This window comes from Calonectris borealis, chromosome 1 (genome assembly GCF_964195595.1).
Source record: "Calonectris borealis chromosome 1, bCalBor7.hap1.2, whole genome shotgun sequence".
NCBI classification, from domain to species: Eukaryota; Metazoa; Chordata; class Aves; order Procellariiformes; family Procellariidae; genus Calonectris; species Calonectris borealis.
The window spans coordinates 115,933,701-115,955,745 of record NC_134312.1 but is presented as its reverse complement, the minus strand read 5'-3'; the positions used below and the strand labels follow the sequence as shown (position 1 = coordinate 115,955,745).

The 22,045-nt window shown below is 39.3% G+C and overlaps 1 protein-coding gene across 1 annotated transcript in view; it reads left to right on the top strand.

Moving 5' to 3' along the window:
• Positions 1-22,045, top strand: part of GRIK1 (glutamate ionotropic receptor kainate type subunit 1) — a 79,800-nt gene that overhangs the window by 22,220 nt on the left and 35,535 nt on the right. Inside the window, exons 5-7 of the mRNA XM_075171033.1 lie at positions 708-881; positions 4,412-4,555; positions 19,864-19,971. Of these exons, the coding sequence (XP_075027134.1) occupies positions 708-881; positions 4,412-4,555; positions 19,864-19,971 (426 nt within the window). The remainder of the gene's footprint in view (positions 1-707; positions 882-4,411; positions 4,556-19,863; positions 19,972-22,045) is intronic.

Sequence of the window (22,045 nt, the reverse complement as noted above, 5' to 3'; positions counted from 1 at the left end):
CCTGCCGGGATCAGCAAAATGTTGTTTTGAAAAACAGCCTTCAGGCTTTGAAAAGCAGTTATCATATTTCCACTGCCTGATAAATACAGCTGTGGAGTGTGCCACACAATTATATCACTTAGAATATCCATTATTTTCCTGCCCTGTAAATGCCTAGCACTGAAGTGCATGGACTTACTGTGCACTGGCCTGACACGTCCATTAGACATACTGGCAGCAAGTCACCTGAAGGAGACAAGGCAGGAGAAAAATGGGATTCATAAGTAGTAAAAGAGTATCGCTTTCGACATCTCTTGGAATTTTCCTTCCCCAAGTTGAGAAATAAGCTTGACATTGGCTGGCTAATTCCTCATGTTGGTTTGTCAGAGCTGCAACACTGTTAGAGGACCGCTATAAATTAAAATTAGATACCACTCTGCAGGTTGGTTGCAAAGTAGTGTTGCTGTGGGGAACTGATTTTTACATTCCAACAAAGCAGATATGTGGTTTGTCATAAATTTCACACAGCTTTGTTTATTCAGATTTATAGCTGAAGCGGTCATGACTAGGCTAGGGCAAGCAGAGTGTTCACAGGGAAAAAAAACAGCACTTGAGCTTTGGATTGAAAATCAAACACTGTTTTGGCCTAATTGTACCTTCCTTAAAAAACTTATTTTGCATTAAAAATACTACATCTGGTTTTGTTTGTTTTCTTAACGGTGATTTAGGATCTATTTGCATTAGACCTGGAACCCTACAGATACAGCGGAGTAAATATGACAGGGTTTCGCCTGCTCAACATCGAGAACCCACAAGTTTCGTCGGTCATTGAGAAATGGTCAATGGAGCGTCTACAGGCGCCACCAAAACCAGAGACTGGCCTGCTCGATGGCATGATGACGGTAAGTGAACCACACAGTGATGCAGGGGCATCTACAGGGCGCTTCGCAATGCTTTCTAGCGGATGTGAAGCGATCCCGTTACTGCTTTATTTCGCAATGCAAATGCTGAAGCAGCATCCCCAAAACAGACAGGTAAAACCTGCTTCTACCCAAAAGTGCATTTGCCCTGTGAACCAATGTTGTACTCATCTGTGTGACAAACCATTGCCAGGCAGCTCTAGAGATGAGTGACAATTCTCCATCACGGTGCCGACCAGCTAACACTATTGATCTTATTGTTGTCAAATGTGTATACTGCTGCCTCATTTCTCTAATAATGCTCTGGATGGAGTGAAGAACGTAACAGGAGATAAAAACTTTCAGAGGAGGTATACGATTTATAACCTGCAGGGAAAGATATTGTACATGTGGACAGGTAATAGCATTTTTAAATTGGAAAAGTGCCCTTTCTCTTCATTTCCATCATCTACAGCAACTCTGGCTTTTAAGATATAATTTAAAGATAAATGAAAGGTATCATCAAGCCAGGAAATTTGGATTTCCTCCCAATCATTCCGCCAAGAAGTAAAGGAAAGAATAGGAACAATTACATGGACAGCGTGACTCCACTCAGTTTTGCGGGGTGAAGGGTTGCCATCTTTTTGCAATATAAGATAATATATCTTATGTACTGAGTAGAGTCTGAAGTGATATGAAATAGACTTTATTGCAGATGATTGCAGGGAAAACTTTGAAACATCCTAACATCCCAAAGAGAAATGCATTGTGTGTGCTATCTCTAGCATTTCAAAAAAATATTGCTTGTTTGGGCAGTGCCATTGTGCTCACTCATACGCAAAGCAGGGGAGAAAGCTGTCCCTGGGAACTTCTGATGTGAATACACCAGACCTGCAAGGGGAGCTATTCACATGTAGCTATTCCCCTGCATTCACCCAACTGTAAAACTACGAAAAACGTAGTTCTTACTAGACTCTTATGCTCTCCTCTGTGTCTCTGACTCTTATCCTCTCCTTTGCATCTCTGTAATCTCTTAGTGTCCTTGAGGCTCTGAAACAGCATGAGCACCAAGGAAAGCATCTTCCTAGTTGGCTCTGATCATTTAAATATTCATAGCAAGTTCTGCTTATTCAGTTTGATGGACAGCTGCAATACTGCTATATTTCATTAGACAATAAGACTATGACAAGCTGCGCAGTATGAGAAGATCAGGATTACATGTCCTATTGTTAACTTGGGATTTCTCCCTTCTGGTTCATGCTATATTTTTTGCCCTGATGTCAGCTTGTGGGAGGTCAGCAGGGCATGACCAAGACAGTTTTGAGTTCATGCCCCACTTTATGCCCAAACTGCACGCAGAAGCATAGTTGTTCTAATGAGATCTTTGGTTTTCTTTGCAATAATTTAAATAGAATATGAAAATCAGAAAAACAAGTTCCAGGACTATCTCTTAGTCCCTTTCTTCTTATGCATAAGTACAGACATTAATATAAGGCAGTTTGCTTCAGAAAATGAGGTGACCTTTTGTTCCTCCATGCAACCCCAAGCCCTAAACCAGAACAACAGTGAGGGGAGAAATAAAAGGCTAAGGGAGGTAATATAACCTCCCAGTTGCTGCACAGCAGGATGGATGAGTAACAAGTTACACAAGCACGAGATTCAAACAGCCAAGTCTGGCAATGCTGCCAACGTGCAAACACTGCGGGATGCACCATGTTATCAAGTAAAAGCATTGGTGGTCTCAGATAGGAGTGCAATGTGAGGTGCATGGAAGCATTTTCACCAAGTATCTCCAGAGTCTCTAGACCCGGGACACAGGCAGACTGGGACTGCAGTGAACAAGAGTAAAATTCAACCCTGAATGGACATGTCCCCGGTCTTAATGTAAAAATCAATCTGAAGTCCATTGACATTGATGGGAATCTTTCCATAGATTTTGAGGGATTTTGGATCAGACCTTTAACCTCCCCGTCCGCTTGGAACAACTATCTGTTTTAAGACACTTGACACTGAGAATAGCTGTTATTGTCTCCTCCTGCTTGCCTCACCATTTATAATGTTTTCAATTTGCTCTGATTGTGGGAGCATTGTTTTGGGCAGATCCTGACTAGCGTATCAAAAGCGATTCCTCATCTGCAGTATATTAAGATTAGTTGATAAATTCAGATCACAAAAACCTCCAATGCTGATAAGACTGATGCTGTTGTAATTTACTTAGGTAAATGAAACAAGCAAGGAGTCAAATCTATTAATTTCCCAAAGGAATTGCATGGGAAAGGCATAAAAAATGGATTAACTTTGCAGTTCATATAAATGAGTCCAGTTTCTCATCTGCAGAGTCAGTACTGGTTTTTTTAAGGTCCCTGCTTAATTATTCAGTAGCTTTACAAGAAAGGTAAGCACTTCATTTTTACAGCATCCCTGTTCATTAAGCGAAACATGGCCATTCCCACCTCACACATGAAAGCACTGAAGCACAATGCAGGTGAAGGTGAGATTTTTCTAAAACTTCCTAGTGACAAAGAGTGACAGGGTGTGCGATATCAGTTTGAGGCTTACTGGGCATGCTTTTAAACCAATAAACCCATTGTCAAAAGAAACACAGATGCACAAACAGCATCCAGTAATTTTAGTAATATTTAAATATCTAAGGGCTATCTGCCCTGTCTTAGACAAGTAGAAGTTAGATGTATAAGTCCAACTTAATCACCGAAAAACACACCTCAAAAGGACAGTTCACCTCTCTCTAAGACAGCATGGGAGGTGTGGCAGGGGAACAGCCCTAGACAAATCTCAGTGGGGTCATTTCATACATTTGTGCCAAAAGCCAAGATCCTTGAGGGCAGTAGACCTTAGAGACAGTGGATACCTGTCCAGTGGGATACCTGCCAGGTCCTCAGTGGGATTGATTTCCCTAGAAAGGAGGGCCTGCCTACCTCATGGGGAAGAAAGCAATCCCACAAGTGCCGTGAGAAGAGCAGAGATGGGGAGCTAGTACGGACCCCACGCGGGCAGCCCTCCCACACGCCCCCATGCCATGCCTCCATGACACGCAAACCTGCAGGCTGGGCAGAGACTGGCTTGAGCACCTGCATGGTGCTTTTGAATGACACATCTGGAGGTGCTGAGAGTCTTTGGCAAATAGGCAACTATAGAAGACTGAGTACTGCAAAGTGCTTGGCCCTAAGACACGCCTGGAGAATGGGACCTGGGCTGCTGTATCACCTGAGGCTTCTTGAAACTCCTCTCCATGCCACAGAGCTACCCATGCACTCTTTCCTGCGCTGGACGCACCGACCTCTCTCTTCCTGTAGCTGCCCAGTGTAGTTTTCTTCCCAACGCTCACCTGAAAATACTCTGAAATTAATATAAGCTACAAAAAAATGGATTTTGTTACACCTCAGGTTTTCACGGAGAGCCCAGTAGTGCCCTTTTCCATAACGGCAGCCCAGGGAAATGGTTCTCAGTAGAGAAAAGCAAGGACCGGGCACAAAGATGTACATTAAATAAAGCCTTTCTGTTTTTCCATGCAGACTGAAGCAGCTCTGATGTACGATGCTGTTTACATGGTAGCAGTGGCCTCCCAGCGTGCCTCCCAAATGACTGTCAGCTCCCTGCAGTGCCACAGACACAAGCCGTGGCGTTTTGGACCCAGATTTATGAATCTGATAAAAGAGGCAAGTGTAGACCATCTGCTTGTGGTCAGCGTAATCCTTCCTTTCTTTACCGCACTGGTTTGTGTTGTTGCTCCCTGCTCTTTTTCACATGCTATGCTCTGGTTTCTGGCATTCGGATATCCAATTCTTCCTCACCTTCCTAGCAGAGAAACGTTGATTTACAGACAAAAAGCTGTGGCTTGCAATCTGGTGGAGACTTTATCTGGTCTTTCAAAAAAAGAAACTGCTAAATCCTAGGTGTAATAAAATCTCAGACTAACACACCATAAGACTTCCCAGATTTTTGCTCGGTTAATGTTTATTATGGATGTTTATAATTTCTAAAAATATGAGATGACTAATGACAGCCATTCTAGAAACTGAAAGAAAAGTAAGTCTGTAGCTCTGTCTTTGTTTCACCACTTAATTCCAATTGTTCTGCAGATTGTTTGATGAGTAATCAATATCCAGAAAATATTGCAGCCAGTATTTCTAAAGAAGTAAATTGCTTCATGAAGTCATGCACTATCTCATAAGAATCCATCACTGAGCGAGCTTGATCCCGAGATGTTCTAAAAACCACACGTTTTAGCTGAAATGCCTTCACTCTTCCAAAAATTCACTTTTTATTATGAATTTCAAATGGAAACTTTTGCCTTAGGAAAGAGTGTAGAAATGAAAATTGGAAATTATGTAGAGTGTCCTATAAATACTTAATCTTTTCCCCCAGTTCTTGTCCATGGCAGTGCGATTCCTATCAAAGCCACATTCATTAGCACTTGTGTAGGTGGAACAGGACTTGTAGGCTGAGGTACCAGGTAAGTGGTGGCAGCACATCAGGTCATACACCTGAATCCAGAAATATAGTAGGAGCAAACTGAAAGACAAGACATGTGGTGATTACAGAACGTGTGGAAGAGCTGTCATCACCTTCTCCAAACCTTTCAAAGTAAATTTTTTAGAATTGCCATAGGCAATATATGACATGGTGATTCACCTACACAGAAAGCACTGAAAGTTACTGAAACAGTACTCTCCACACAGGGTGTTTTATGAATTTTAAAGTTTCCTTGTAAGCTTCTCTCTTTGAAAGTATAAAGAAAGGACAAGAGTTACCCCAGTACTCAGGGACCTGACTTAAGAATTAAGGAAGCTTTGAGACACTTTCCTCACTGCAACACAATCATGGGAACACCCAGAGGAGTCAGGGAAGCAGCACTGGTAAAGATTATTTCTCTCACTCTGACATCAGCCATGCTGCATCCAGCTCCCCCACTGGGGCAGAGGTGGGAAGACTGTAGCAAGGGACAGTAAAAGACAGGAGAAAATTGTCTCAGAAACATCTGTAATAAAGATGAACTTCTCCCCCCCTTCTGATTTGATCTAAGTGGGAACCTTTGCTCTTCTACTTCTCAACCTCAAACTAAATGAGGTAGCGTTGCTACTCATATAATTTCTGGTGCATTTCAAGAATAATTATAATGAAATTGAACGTTAGCAAAAGACTTTGTATCAGTGAATGCACCTGCATAATTCTACAATGGTGACCTGCTTATTTTGGGTGATGTTAAGTATATAGCATAAGGGTCCTGAATCCTAAGCCAGAACAAGTACTTTGACCAAGTATCTCAGCAGATCCAATTCAAAGCTTAAACAGTTATACAGTTCACATTTATCATGTACAGCTAGCTTCTCTTGCATGGAGTGAGATATGTGAGCTAATTACTGATCGTTTCCCAGATAGTGCCTTTCATGGTCAGTAAAACACTGATTTAAACACTCCAAGAGTCTTATCTTCCTGTTTCTGTTGTAGCCAAAAAAAGTGGTTGTTAAAAGTAGAGAATAAGGTTTAATAAGACAGTATTACATTTCCCGTAAAGGCTATAACAGGTGTTGGAAACTAAATAGCAAATACATTTGGACCTCCCTAGTTCATGTTAGGATCTGGTTTGCTCAATAAGGGTAGATGAACTTTATAAATTAGGAAACAAGTGAATAGGTATGGAGAAAAAAAGTCAAGCAGGCAGAATGATAGTTTGGGCCCACATAAATACAATTTAATTTTACTGTTTTGTGATATGGTACTGACAGTCTGTAAAACATTTTACAGACTGGTCTGAAGACAAATATTCTGTACTGCAGTCTAATAAACAACTTTCGGACAAAGAGGTTGCCTGCAATGAGACCTGCAGGTGCTAGAGATTAGCAAGTACTTCAATGGCTCCATGGTGGGTTTTTGCATTTTATTTTAGTGGTGATAAGAACTGCAGTCATCTCATTTGCTTTATGGGCCAATGCTATAAAATTCCAGGCTGATGGTAATAGAAAGAACCTCAGAACCTGCCTGGACATGAGCAGAGGTTAAGGTGGAAAGCCTCTGACTTGTATAGCAGCTCATAGGCTGCTTCTCTCTTCAGTCGGCAGATGGCAAATTAATTTTTTTCAGCTTGTCACTGTCCTGTTGAGAAGTCAAGGTTCAGGTCATATCTGGTCCTCAGGTACACACGAGTTAGCTTCTTCCTGAAAGCAACTGGAAAGTGGACATCCTAGGGCAAAATATGGCCTTTTGATTCATGCTGATCTGAGCACCTGTGCACTGGAGTCAGTTTCAGAATTTTCAGAGTACATGAAAACAAAAGATGGCTAGTTTAATGTGAGAATATGCCTCTCTCGACCTTAGGACTTCAGGTAAGTGTACCAGGTAACAGCAGTAGCAGATCCACGGCCTGTTTTTCTTAATGACAAGACTTGAAGTGCTACCAGCAAGACTATAGGAGAAAAGCACTAGCAAAAATGTCTTGAGGATACAAAATAATCAATTACAGCAACAAAAAGAGTAATCTTCTATGCTCTAAAGATCTCATGAGCTAATGCTGCTGATTGTAGGAAACATCTGGAAATTTGCAGAGAAAAACAAGCCTGACCAAAGCCCCCCAGCCCTGAGGACGGCTTTGAGGTCAGAGAAGTCATCAGCTAGCTCCCACGAAGGAGAATATTACATAAAATACACTGTCTGGGATCAAGACTCTTCTACAATAGCTCATTAAGATCTTTTTAATGAAAAGTAAATCCTTGTCAGAAGCTTTTGTCTCTCAGTATCCTAATGTCATTCATATCTAAATGATATTTTAATCTTTTAGCCCTTACGGAAGCATTTGCAGGGAGTGCATCTTACCCGTGCCCAGAAAGAAAAAGAAGGTCGTTGTCTCTCTTCAGAGAGGGAATAGGGAGAGAAAGGATGATTCCACCTTTCCTAAAAGTAAAATGTGTGTCAACGTGAAACAGGTGTCTATAATTGAATGATCACATTCCCTGGTCATGTCTCCTTTAAACATGAGATAAGCCCCAAAATAATGATTGTCTGTTATTCAATTATCATCTAAACCAATGTGAGCTCCCCTCACTCAAATCCAGTACAGTTAAAAGAGCGACTGCATAGAGAAGTATTTCAGAAGATAGAGATGCAGACTTTATCTTGAGTGACTTTATTTAATCCCCTCAAACAGAATCACACGCACAAATCTCAATGATTAAAAGAAATTTGAAGCATTTTCATCTACATTTCAGTTTATGTTGTGTTTTTGACAAGATACGTTTCAAGCACTTCTAGCTAGTAGAGACCAGGACTGAGAGCAATCCATCTAGATTCTGCATCGAGTAGTTGAATACAGCCTTCCTTTTGTGGTGTGACATTAAAAGCTCTCAAGAATCCTCTGAGCTGAACCAATTCTTTGTGTAGGTTAATGTGATGACCACAGAAAGCAACAAGATAAGTGGAAGTGGACTTGGTCATTCAGGCACTACCATGTCTGTAAAACTTTCAAGCCTCTGTCTCAATTATTACTTAATTGTAATAATTCTTCTGAGTGAAGATGTCCCAGTTAGACTGGAAAGTCAACCTCCTTCAAATGCCTTCAAGCTCAAGAAACTCTTTCCTTAGAATTTATAAAGGTTTTCCAGCTCTCTGCTAGCTGATTCTCGTTTCTACAAGTAGTAACTGGTATGCCTCATAGAATGTCTCCAGCCTGCACCAAAGACAAGGATTAGTAAAATGAAGTCCCTGAAGAAGTCTGCTTAAATTCTCACATCATTTTTCATTGTTAAAGATTTAAAATTAAAATTTAAAGGATTTAATTTAGCTTATTTTTATAGAGGAAACGTACTGTAAATGTTGAATACATTCTACAGTTTTTAAAGCATCTAGCACTGTGTGACTGGTCTGTGGATGACACTCTGCTTCAAGAGTAAAATTAATTAAAAAAAAAGATGTATCCAGTCCTTCCCTGTACAAGAGGACAGCGACTGACTCAGCATCAAGAAATGAAATTATGCAACAAGGCAATCTTTATTATCTTAAGTTGTTATTTTGCCTGCTTTTCGAAATCATGATGATAATTCAGAGTATGGTACTCTGTGTTCTCGTTACATTGGCTATAAATGTTTTTATTTCATGTTTCTTCTTTACAAGAAGAAAAGAAAGAAAAAAAACCAAACCCTTATCCTATATACAGAAGAATGTAATTCCTGGAATATTTTCTTCCAAATTCAAGGCATTTAAGCAAATGATAGCTCTGCTGTGTAGAGAAAGAGGCCTCTCCATCAGCATAATTAGGAAGACGGGGAAAGGGGAGGCGTTATAATTTGCAGTCACCACAAAAAGAGCTGGGAAGACCTGCACCACAGGAAAAAAAGTCTTGACAATCCTCTGAGCTGAACCACTTCTTCATGTAGACTAATGACCATAGAAAGCAACAAGATGGGTGGACTTGGTCATACAGGGACTACCAGGACTGTATATCTTTCAAGCCTCTGGTTCAACTTACTTGTAATAATTCTTCTGAGTGAAGATGATTCAGTGTGTTAGTCATTTGCTAGCCCATACTTGCCTCCAAAACCAGCTGCATGTCTATCTCACCTGTGCTGAGAGTGTGCAAATGATTTAGAAACTCCTGTCTGTCCTGAGGTATCTGCTATATACACACTTATTCTAGACCTGGTTGATCTACAATAAGAAAGTAGTAGGTTTCTCTGCTTTCTCACATTTTTAGTGCTGTTTTGCAGCTCCTAGATTTTTTTCAGCACAAAAACATTTAACAGTTTATATCCTTTAAATCTCTGAACTGTTTGGTGTTTACCCGGGGCTTTAGGTGGATGGTAAGTTCCTACTCTCTCATTCTGATCAACTGGTGCGGGTGAGATGCTGCCAGTTTGTTTTTCTCTTGGCACAGAGGAAGCAAGCAACCATCCTCAGGACTGCTAAATTTCCTGGGAAGCTCAGGTGCGGGGAACAGAAGACAGAACTAATGAATTGACAATGGCACGACCACATCCAGATTGATTTTGTCCAAATTTGATGAGCTGACTAATGTTTTGAGAACGGGACAGGAATGCACAAAGTCTTGATTAACTGGTAGCAAATCAAGGATGTAATTTTCAGGGGATTCTTGATAATAACTAACTAAATCTAAACCAAACATAGAACATCATTGGAAGAAGAAGGAACTGAAGATTTTTCATTACAGGAAAAGTACGAATTTAAAATAAGAGAGAAGGGAAGGTAATCTGGGGAAATATTAATCATTTTTTTTTTATTAAAATTGGCAGCATCTCCAAACAAAGGAGCACAAAACATCTTGTAAGAGAACAGAACAGTTCTTTTTTTTCATGGTCTTTTATTACTATCAAGGTCAACATGTAAGAGTATTTTCACGGGACTAAAAATCTAGAGTGGAAAAAAAGAAGTGAGCAGTACAAGACTCTGGATGTCAGAAGACCCAAGAACCCACCATCTCCCCTGCTGTCTGAGGAAGGATCTGTGTGTCAGTCACCCAATCTTTCTGTTGCACAGAAATCTCTATGCACGTGACTGGGGAAAGATGACAATATTTCAGTTCCAAAACATAAAATAGCATCTCTTCTGCTGCATCTTTGTCATTGTGCTTTACTGTGGAGTCAATTATAGCATCTATAGATACTGGCTGCAGTTATTCTCTGGGCTCTGATGCTGCAATATTTAGTTAATTCAAAGAAAAGCAGTTATGTACTTTGGTAGGGCTTCTCTCATCAGATAGTTTAATATTAGGATTTGATGCACTCATTAAAACAAACATTTTACTTTGTTTTACTTTTTAAAAACTTACTTCTTGTCCATGAAGTAATGGATGCATTTCTGATATAAGCCTATTACTGTCTGTTACTTTGAACTGGCAACTCTTAATTAAAAGAGTTAAAAGATGCTAGGTGCTAGACTTGCATCCTATGATGATTTATTAGGAAATAAAGGTCAGCTTTCCAAGAAGATAATGTATGGCTGAGGTTAATGCCAATAGGAGCTTCCTATTCTGAAATCTAATTTCAAGTGGAAAGTCACTTAATCCATGGAATGATCTATGCACAGATTGTAAAATAATGGTCCTAGAACTTGCATACTAGGAATAAAAACATCTTGAATTGATAAAAAATTATCTGCAAAGTTCTGATACTGTGATATCTAAAATCAAAACAAGAAATCTGACAAAAAGATTATAAATATTTTCTTCCATTCCGTTTTTACTTTCTTAAATATTACCTGGAAAGTACATTTGTTAAAAAAAAGAAGAGTGAGTATTACTATAAAGTGATTTTATCTGAATATATGGAGGATATTTTGATATTTGCTACACAAAACCTTTTTTCAGAACATATTTTACATGTCCTGGCCTACTAAAAGTGCTCATAATTTACCCTACACTGGTATTTCGATGTAAGTGTTACTGCATGGCCTAAACTGGATGATACTTATTTGTACTGGAAAAGCTCCCAGGAGCTCTAGTCACATCACCATTGAGCCATTCACTGTGCACAGTCTTTGCTCCAAAGAGCTTACAAGATAACTGTTAAATGCAGATGATTTAGGTTTTGGAGTGGTGAACTCTCATTGAAACAATCTGTTCCTCAACCACACAACCTCCTACTCACTCATTCACAGATTTGCCAGCACTTGGGTCCCATTATCTCAGGTGGAAATGACACAGTGCTTTGCACCACATGAAGCCCCCACAGGCTCTTTGTCATCCCTGTTGTTCAATGGGTCAATGTCACTGTAAGAGGACAACAGCTCAGTTGGGGAGGACATTTCCCACTCAAGATGATGGGTGAGAATACCTGAGCTTTGGCTTTGGCTCCTGGCTCTGCCACAGGCTCTGTGCAACCATGAGCAAATCACTTCAGGACAGCTCCAAAACCTGTGCTGTGGTTTTCTGATAAGGCAAAACTGGTCATTGCTCGGTAGGCACTTCCAACATGCTGACATGATCAGGCTGTTCACCATCCATGCTTGTAGCTACCACATCACTCTAAAACAAAAGCAGCAGGACCTAAAATCCAGGTGAAGTCATCTTGTAGCTGGAAATGCTGTGATTCCCCTCTGTAAAAGATGGATGACTGCTTTCATCTAGTTAGTGCATTTAGTCTGTTAGCTGTGTGGAACAGGATTTCTCTACATATTGTCTCGCCTATACAAGCAGTATCTGTTACAATGGGATCCCAATTCCCATTAACACAGTAGTGTAATTCCAAGTTTGTAGTCAACAGTAATCCCACCCAGACACTTCAGTGACAGTCATGTTCATGCATGGTAAGATAGACTCTGCTTTTACTAGGAAGAACAACTGGCAAAGTTTGACCTTCCCTTCTGATTCTCCACACCCACTCCCTCATCTCTGGTATTGATATAAAGCAATCTGGTAGGTGTAAGCTTTAAAGGAACTCAAAGGCTTTTCAAACATATGCTCTGAAGTGAATCCACCTAAGCCGTCATCCTCAAGTATTCAGGGTTCATTTGTCACACCAAAAACCTTTTATATGACTACCCTGGAACGTCATTAAGTTCAACCACTGCTCTGGAAATGAGTGTTCTTCAGTGGCTCATGGAACAGCCTGTGACTTTCCTAAGAAATCCCCCTTCTCTATTTACCCACTATTTCTCTCTCTTGTTTCAAGGCAGGTGTGTGCTCAGTCTTACAACAGCTGCCTAAACCCCTTCCTAAGAATAAGCCTCCCCCACACCTCCTCTTTTCCATTCCAGTGCTGCTTAGTAAAAGCCCGGGACTGTTCCAGTTCTGGACCTCTTCTGAGTAAAGAGACTATGAAGCATCATGATTTTCAGTGGGGTAGATAAAACGCTGTAATGGCGAATGTTGAAATTCTTTTTATTACACCTGTTTTGCTAGATTTGGACCAGGACAATGGAAAAGTCATACACTAACTCACTATATTCCATAATCCTTGAGGATCTCTTTTAATAAGAGGATTAATTGTAAGAACTGATAAGTTGACGTGTGGCTCAGAGCACATTATGATTTCCACTGTAACTAGAAGCAGTATCACTAGCACTTAAATCTATCAACTGTCTCTGCAATTCTAATAAAGCAGGAGCTTTATCTTCCAAAAGGAAAGAAAACCAAAGGAAAACTAAAGTAAATTTTTCCTTGGTCATTACCATTTTGGTTAGTATATAGTGGTATTGTTATTTACAATGTTGGAAGATTTTGTTGTAGAAAAGTGATCTGTGGTATTCTGAGCATGTGGCCACAGTAGGTTTAGGTATGCCTATGTTTTATAAATTTTTCAGGTATCTGATTTTGTAGTCAAGAAGGAAACATTTGGAGTGGGGAAAAAAATAAATAATGAGAAAAAGAGCTCACTCACTGTCTTGTCCTTTGCCATCAAACACCATAATCGATGTCCTCTGTATATGTGAATTAATCATTGTCAATAATTCTGTAACCATCAGAGTTCTGCTCTGTTAATAAGTCTAAGACCCAATGAAGGAGACATCATTGCCCACCTCTGCATTTGGATTGCATTTGGATGTCCATTAGCACCACAGCCCTCATCAGAAATTTTGGATTATCAGTTTAAAACTAAAGTAGATGTTCACCTTCTTTATAAGCAAGTAATGCTGACTAAACAGAACAGGTCTGTCACTCTGGTACACCTGATATGCCATTTGAGATCCCCATATGTACTCATCTGCCACCTTTTCTTAAAAGCTGAAGGATGCCGTACCTGAAGTGGGATGGAGACACTAGCACTTGCAGAGGTTGCTTTGCTGTCATTCACTCTAGGTTGTTAATGTTTAGCTGAAGTAAAATGTTCTAGTAAGGTGGTGGCTAAAGGAAATTATGATGTGAAGTCTCTCTTCAGATCAAGACTGGTTTCCTTGCAAGTTGCTCATTTTGGTAGACCAGCACAGAAGCAGAATGAATTTCCTAATCTCAGTCCAAACATATAATACATTCCTTTAGAGGATATATAGGTCTAAAAAGACTATGATGTTAGCATGTCTCTGCCACTGTGCAATGGTAAATATGCAAATATAATTTGGGGAGTTGAATACTAATGCTTCCTGAACTCCAGGTCAGATGATTGCCAATAATTTTTTTCTATTGTTTCATTATCACTAAAAAAAGAAAGAAAAACAACACCATGATGGTGATGTAAGTTAATACCTTTTACTTCACAACTGTGGTTAATTAAAAATGTACATTAAATCAAAAACTGATGTTCAGTTTTGCCTAGTAACTTCTGATAATAAGTAAACAGATCATAACACCAAGAATTAAAAATACAAATATACTTGGCCTATATATCCATCATAAACAAAAAAGAAAAAAAGAAAATCAGTCCAATTACTTGCCTTTGTAGGTTACCTTTAACATGCTTGGGAAAGCAACCTACCAAAGGTCAAGATAATCCCATTGACAAAACTGAGTACACAGGAAAATATTCTTATCTTCAATTAGACTTCACTCTAGGTTCTGAATGTACTTCTCCCATACTGAAGAGTCCAGCTAACTAATTTCTGTTCCAAGCTCCCATTAAACCTGTAGAAAAACTCTGCTGATTGCATGCCTTAAGGATAAGGTTTCAAAACGTTCAAGTTACACATAAACAGCAAGAGAAAGAAAAAAAAAAAAAGAGAGAAATAAAAAGTACAGAGACTGTTTTACAAAATAAATAGCTAAATATGGCCCATTGACTACTTCGGGAATTTCTCAAGTCAATTGCAGCAGGGGTTCTTTTTGTGTGCCCATTTGTAAGGCTTTTGAATGAAGACGACTGTCATTTAGCATTGCACTTATATCCAAGAATAGTCTTCACATAAGATGTGGTTTATCGTCAGTTTACGATACTTTCATATTACACAATAATGCAGGTTTCAGTGGCAGATGCAAAGCGTCTGAATATCTTGTACAATCTCAGGCTTGAACCTGGTGTTGTGCAGGGTTTTGGAGCTGAACAACAGAACAGTTCATCTTCTGCCACAACAATGTGCTAAAATAGCTTTTCTTCTTGGCTTTTCACCCAGAACTTTTATCAACTCCTTTTGTCTACATATTTTAAAAATTTATTAAGAGTTATGACAGTTTCTTCTTATACCATTTAAAGCAGATTCAATATGTACACATATTTTGTAAGTGATATAGTCACAGTTTTATTTGCATTTGAGAGTGCGTATTCGTGTCTCAGATGTTTTCTTCTAACATTAGCTCTGGACATGCGTTCAAAATGGGGAGTCTTATTTTTTGAACAGTGGGAACAATAAAAGGTTAAAGCTTGAGTTTGAAACTCTAAAGAGATCGCTTGATTAAATTACAAATGGAGGTCTAAAAAACAGGTTCAGAAAACCTTTTTTTCCAGAAGTTATTGGAATAAGTGGAAAATTAATAGAAGAGTGGAAATGTCTGCACATTATGAAACATTATGAAACATAATAGCTTAAAAAGTTAAAATAAGATTATTCCTTTGCATTTTTGTATTTCCAGGGCACTTTGGAGACTTCAAAAGGGACCTTGAAAAATTTAAAGTTTTCTAATCTGAAACACAACTATTCAGTATCTGTCACTGCAACACTGGATTCAGAAAGAGAAAATATGCCATAGGCAGACAAATGTTTAACTAAAATATTTGGATAAACTTATGTTGAGTAAGAAAAAACAAATATATAATAACGCAATCCATTTGTTTGAGAAAGGTTGACACTTTTGTGTACAGTAGTACAACACAGTATCTACAAAATTGGCTATATCCCACTGAGGCTGTATTATAAAGCTGAATATTTATTCAGTCAATGCATTATATACACTGTTGCATTGTGACTTCTTGATCTAGTTACATCTTGCTAATACAAATCTGGAAATTTAAGTGAGGTGTGGTGGAGACAAAAGAAACAGAATATGAAATGTACCTGTTGTTTTACCTTAGTAAGTCTGGTAGCAGCTGAACTAATTGATTCTGTGATTGAACTGGTGATTGGCTTTGGCTGAAACTAAGGCTGCTATAGTAATTGATTCAGGAGGATGCAGTGGAAATTGATGTAAAGACCGTATGATGGTAGTGTGAATCGATAGCAAGCGTCTGGAATGTTTGCTCTTAGAAGCTGAGTCAGCTTCATTTTCCAGTTGTTATAAATTTCCATCAATATATTTATATGGAAACCAATATTGTAATTTGAATATTAAACCCCAGATTTCAGTCTGTAGTTTACTCACGATCTCAATTTTTTAAAGTAGTAAAAATATAAAGTTTCCCGGTTTTAATTAGGTTGCTTTGGACATTTTTGCCACGTCAGGTACCTGACAGCCTTCAGAGATGACTGAAGAATTATCTGTAATCTGTTCTATCTACTACCTTTTCAATGCTTAGTAAGAAAGGGTCTGAGGAGCTGCAGGTCCTGTTTGGTTTGCTTCTCAATTACCAGTTGAAACCAACATATTGGGTTAATTCCCCATTTTGTTTAATAAACAGGAGAAAGTCATCAAATGTTTATAACTTAGAAATAGGAATAATAATTATCTGATAAAACACGGTATTGAAGAGTGTGAGACCTTATTTTGAACCCAGGCGAACACTGCATTGCCCTACTGCTGCAAACCAAACTCCCGAAAGAATAGCATTTCCTCACGGTTCTGTTGTCAGAGGCAGCCTGCAACCTTGCATAAATGAGATCTAAGACAAGCAAAGGACATTACAAACAGAAGCCACTGAAAATCACATTTTTTAATTAAGCTGCAGGCTCTACTCAAAATTATACAAACAAAATCGAAAATACATTATCTGCCTAAGAGTTTCAAATTGTGCCCTTAGTTCCTCTAATATTAAAGCAAGGACAGAATGCAAAAAAGCAATTTCTTTTGATGAATTGCATGATTAGGTTCCGATTCAACTTTTATTATATCCTGTAATATTTAACATGGAGTGTCACTAGAAACATTAAAATTGCTATAAATCTTGCGTATAAAAACATGAAATCTCATTGCTGTGTTAAGCAGTTGTGCGGTTTCTGACTATTCAGAAAGTTCTGCTTCATTTCTGTTCATTGATTGCATTTGAGAACCGAGCGACTGCTGCCTATTCTGTTTGCCTGAACATGGCGCCTATAGGCACTCGCATCCTTGATTTACCTGACGGGCATCTAGAAGTGGTGGTATGCAGCTATGATTTTGCAGCAATGATACATTTCACTTTCTTTTCATGCAGCAGGCGGTTGTGCTTTAGGACTCAAATCATATTAAAAGCTTGGAAGTTTTATCACAGACTTCAGAAGGCCTGCGATGGACCGTAGGTTCCTAGCTGATGCCTCCCTTTGTTTCTTAAGGAAAACTTTTGTTTCTGATCAGGAAAGAAACATCACCTGTCTGTCTAGATGTGCTGCACACACAGGTGCCACAACTCTCTTGAAGTCAGAAATAAAATTATGCTCAAACCCAAATGTTGGGTTTTTGTAGAATAAATAAAATAAATAAAATCAAAATCAGAAATTAAATTTAGAATTCAAATGGTATTTGAAGCATCTGCCTCACAATTGGAGTCTGAAAGTTTAAGTTAAACTTAACTGAAAGTTAAGTTAAGTTAACTCTGCTGAGAAACACTCCCTGACTCCTGTTTATAATTTAAGTCACATTTGGGTCATTATTTGATGGTCTGAGCAGGGCTTACATCAGACAAAGGCTATATGCACTTCTCTGCTACCTTGAAATTTAAGCATACACCTACGTCGCTTGTAAAATTTATTCCTTCCATTTTTTTGGGGGGGGGGGTAGAAGCACCAATGCCTATTTTTAAAAGTGAGCTAGCATTTCACCATATAAGTCTTTTTGACAAGAATGGAGATGTAGGCTCCTGATACCATTTCCAAAAATAACATATTGGTTCCTTTATTCAAAATCATATCATGTTAGCAGAGAAGCTGAGCATCTGATACGTAATCAATAAATGTGAGCATTTCACAGAAGCAAATTGCCCTCTGAGGAGGAATTTATCTCTAAAGATCATATTTTAAAAAATGTTCCATCTTTATGAATAAGAAATGGGGGTCATGTCAGAGTAATAAAAAGACAGACTGGAAAAGAGATATTATATAATGAAATGCATTCATACGTGTCCCCTCCTGCTATCTTAATTATATCAGCATAAAAGCCCACAAGTGTTTCACTGTTTACAGCTGAGATTTTCGTACGTTCCTGTGTCATTAAGATGGAAAGTCTCATAGCAAGCTTGTTGCATTTGTGCTTTTCCATTCTTATTTTACTTAAGCATGCTTCAAAATCCTGCTGCATGTCCACAAAATTCTAGATGCACCAGATTTGTCTGAGACACATGGTGATAATACCCCAGCATCTGAGATTAAATCCTGCAGATTCAGAGCTAGAATTTAGATTTAACAGGAAGGGGAGACACCATTCTGTAAGTCTGCTGATTTTTAATGCAGCTTTCCTTATGTCATCCATCTACAACAAATTAAATGAAGCAAATAACAATGCGCTGTAGAAAAGCTGGTAATTTAAGAATTATGTGGCTGACACACATGAAGAAACTATGCCATCATTTATCATCAGCCTTTCTTGTATCTTTGAAGAATTTAATCTAATGTGGGAGCTCCCAAAAATAGATTATAAAAATCATCTGAAGTTTGAAATCCATCAAATACTTTCCTTTATAGATAAGCTTCAGCTTTGAGGACGAAGTGGGGGCTATATGAGAGACAGATAGATCTCATTTAAAAGAAAGTGAGCTTGCTGGGAAGCTTACAAGATACAGAAAACTTAAATTGCGGAGGAGGTTAGTTCTGGACATTGATCCTGCTGCACTGAAGAAGCGTTCCCCGGCGCAGGGAACCATCATGGCTATACAGACTGATGTACAAAGTCCACCACTTTAGCTTACTCCTGATGCTAATGTTTAAAACAAGGAAAATGTGATTTCACTTAATTATGGTAGAACAGTAAAATGCTGCCTGGACCAAACCCGATCATATGCAACTCGTACTTCAAACACGTATGTAAGGCTTGTGTGTACCTTACACTACAAAGTTTTTATTAGGTCTCTGTAACTGGGTGAATTTTTCCTGAAAGCCTGCTTTTAGAGCCATCATCATCGTGCCATCAATGCCACCAATCACAGGCAGTGGCAGTGCTCCTATTAGGAATGATACACCTCGTTTGTTTACTTCGGAACTTGTGTCTGTTTCCTTGGGGATGCAAACTGAGTAGGGATTAGCGAAACAATTCAGCAAAGTCCAGGACATTAGGAGTCTAATGCTGGTGGGCGACATTTAACCACAACCTGTCCAAGAAATCAAGCAAGGATGACAAAAGCTCTTCTTTTGTTTACCTCTTCCTGGAAAAATCTGGCTTGCTGGGCCCTGAGTAGCAGAGGCAGCATCTCTCACACGGGACTAGGAAATGCACAACTGAAGTGTTGAGAAAGCTGTGGCGGTTTGGGATGTTAGCTACCTTCTTTCATTAAGGACCTTCTGGGGACTCCCATTCAGCATCGATTGCCAGTTGTCACCCATTCGTCATGGAGAACTTGAAAGGTCCTGGGCTGGGGTAAAGAGGATCACTCCAACGAGGCTGGTGGATTTAGACTGTCGTACTCCACGGTTCAGACCCAAAACCTGGACAAAGCAGACTCCTTTTTAAATTTCTTAGTGAATTCTTACACAGTGCAAAACTGCCCTGTCTTTGGGCATGTGTAACACATATTTTATTCTCTCTTTCTCTCGCTTCAGTATATCTTTTTATATACAGTACTAGACATACATAAATCAATATATATAAACTGTCACAAACTTGTGCCTGATTGTAAAATACAAAATGTATTGAAGAGAAACTAAATAAGAAAAAGCTGAAGAAAGGTTTTTTTATCGAAGTAACAAAGCCACATATGTTTAAAAATTTGGAAGTGATTCAATGCTACGCTTAATTTAAAATGCAATATTTGTTATGGCTTCAGAGTAGTTCCTACTAATCATTACAGGGAAGAATGTTTTTGTGTTCACACAGGCACGGTGGGATGGCTTGACAGGGCGCATAACCTTCAACAAAACAGACGGCTTACGGAAGGATTTTGATCTGGACATTATTAGCCTCAAGGAGGAAGGAACAGAGAAGGTAACCAGATCTTTTGTAAAACAATGACAAAAAGCTAATTTGACAGGGATGTAGAAAAGTCCATTCTCCTCAGCTTGAACCTCCTGTGCTTGGGGTACAAATCACTACTCTCAAGATTATTTAAGTCAAAGTTAAAACAGAGCTACTAAGATTGTTTTATTATTTTACAATGCATACTTTGCATTTTGAGGTATGGGGTAGAAATTTGGGACTGGCAATAATTATCTGAATGGAAGTAAGTATTTTAAGTGCACATTATCTTCAGTTCTTGCCACTGTAACTTGGTGTGGTAAATTCATATATAAAGATAAAACCTAGACTTATCTTACATGCACTGCTTTTAATAAACATGACATGAGGGAGAGAGTAAAGAAGGTATTTGAGTAATAACCTCAACAAGAGTTGAGATGTTAAAAATTCTTTGAGATTAGATCGGTTCTTTTTCCCTAACATCCCTAACTGCTTATCATAAATTGTGCTGAAATGGTGAGACTACAGGGGACTAAGTGAGTTATAGCATCTTTGTTTGAAAACAGAAAGTTCTGCATGAAACAGGTTCTGCATTCAAACAAAAGACAAATAAAATTCACATTCCTTCAGGACACTCAGGGAAGAATGCCTCTGAAAAAAAAAACCCGTGTCAAAAGATCTCGTTTTCCTTATTTCACTGCTTACAAATTCTCCTGAAGATGCAAAGCTGTAGGGCAGGGAGAGTTCCTTGACTTGCAGAGACCATAGGAAGGAGCCCAAAGCCATGGGCGCTTTTGGCCATATTTCACACTAGCCGGACGGCACTGTTGCTGGCAACCGAACCCTGCCACCACCAGCCGGGGCCCGTGCTGGAGACCGAGGGGGACTTGGTGGGCCCCAGAGGGAGGAGGGATGGCCTTGCCCCAACCCTCAGCCAGCAAAGGTGGACTCCCGATGGGCACCACAGGGCTTCCTCCACTGCCGCCTAGGAGGTGGCTGCTGTGGGTGTCCAAAAATCCCTAACACAGGTAACACCACCAGCTCATGTCGGCTGGAGACGGCGTTGTCCCTTGCTCTGCATACACTGGCTTGACTCCGAATGATAATTGCTGATGGGTTAATTGAGACTTTAAATGTAATTGCTCCCACACAGCTCTCCAGACTGGTTCTCTTTTCATTTTTAATGAAGCACTCTGTTTATTTTTCTCTGTACCAAGGCTGCTGGCGAGGTTTCTAAACATTTATATAAAGTGTGGAAGAAGGTTTGTACACAGTGATGCAAAAAAACCTTTGGGCTGGGTTTTCAGACTCAACCTTTGGGTTTGGATAGTGACTCTCATATTGCAGTTTAGAGACAACAGTCTATCCGAGAGTATGAATTTTTCCAGTAGAATAAGTTTCGTCCCAAGTCGAGACACTGTTAATTCCAAATAGTGAAAATATCTTGGCAGAATTCAGCTTTTTCACCAAAATCTTTTTTTTTAATTATTATTCTATTTCCTGGGAGCTGTGCTTTTCTCCTCTTAGAGTAGAAGCTCCTGGCTGCAGCAAAAGCAATCCTTTTCTTAGCTGTTATCATTCCTGATTCACCTAAGATTCAACATGGGTGGTAAATTTGCACCATTTCGAATGTGTATTAGCATCAGCAGCAAGGACTGCTTTAACGTGCAGGGTTGGGGTGGGTTTTTTTGTCTCCCACAAAATACGTACTGTGCAGCCAATGTTCGAGCATTGTTGACTCAAAATCTTGACAAGTGTGTTATTAGCTCCTTACAGAAAATAATATAGATAATTAAGTGGATGCTGTCATTCACTAACACATGGAAATTAGAACAAAGCTTGTTTATAAAAGATCTAAATTACCCCAAGAATCTCAGCCCTCTTTTAATGTGAGGTGCCTCTGCCTGGTGGATAAGGCACTGAAGTGGGAGTCAGAGACCAGCCCCATGCGCTGCTCCCCACTGGAAGTACAACCCACAGTTGCCATGCTGTAAGAAGAAGATAACAACTGCATTTACCACATTTAAAGTGTTCTAGAGTCACAAGATAAAAATTTCTTATAACACTTAGAATTATATTTTGTACATATTTCACACAGGTCTTA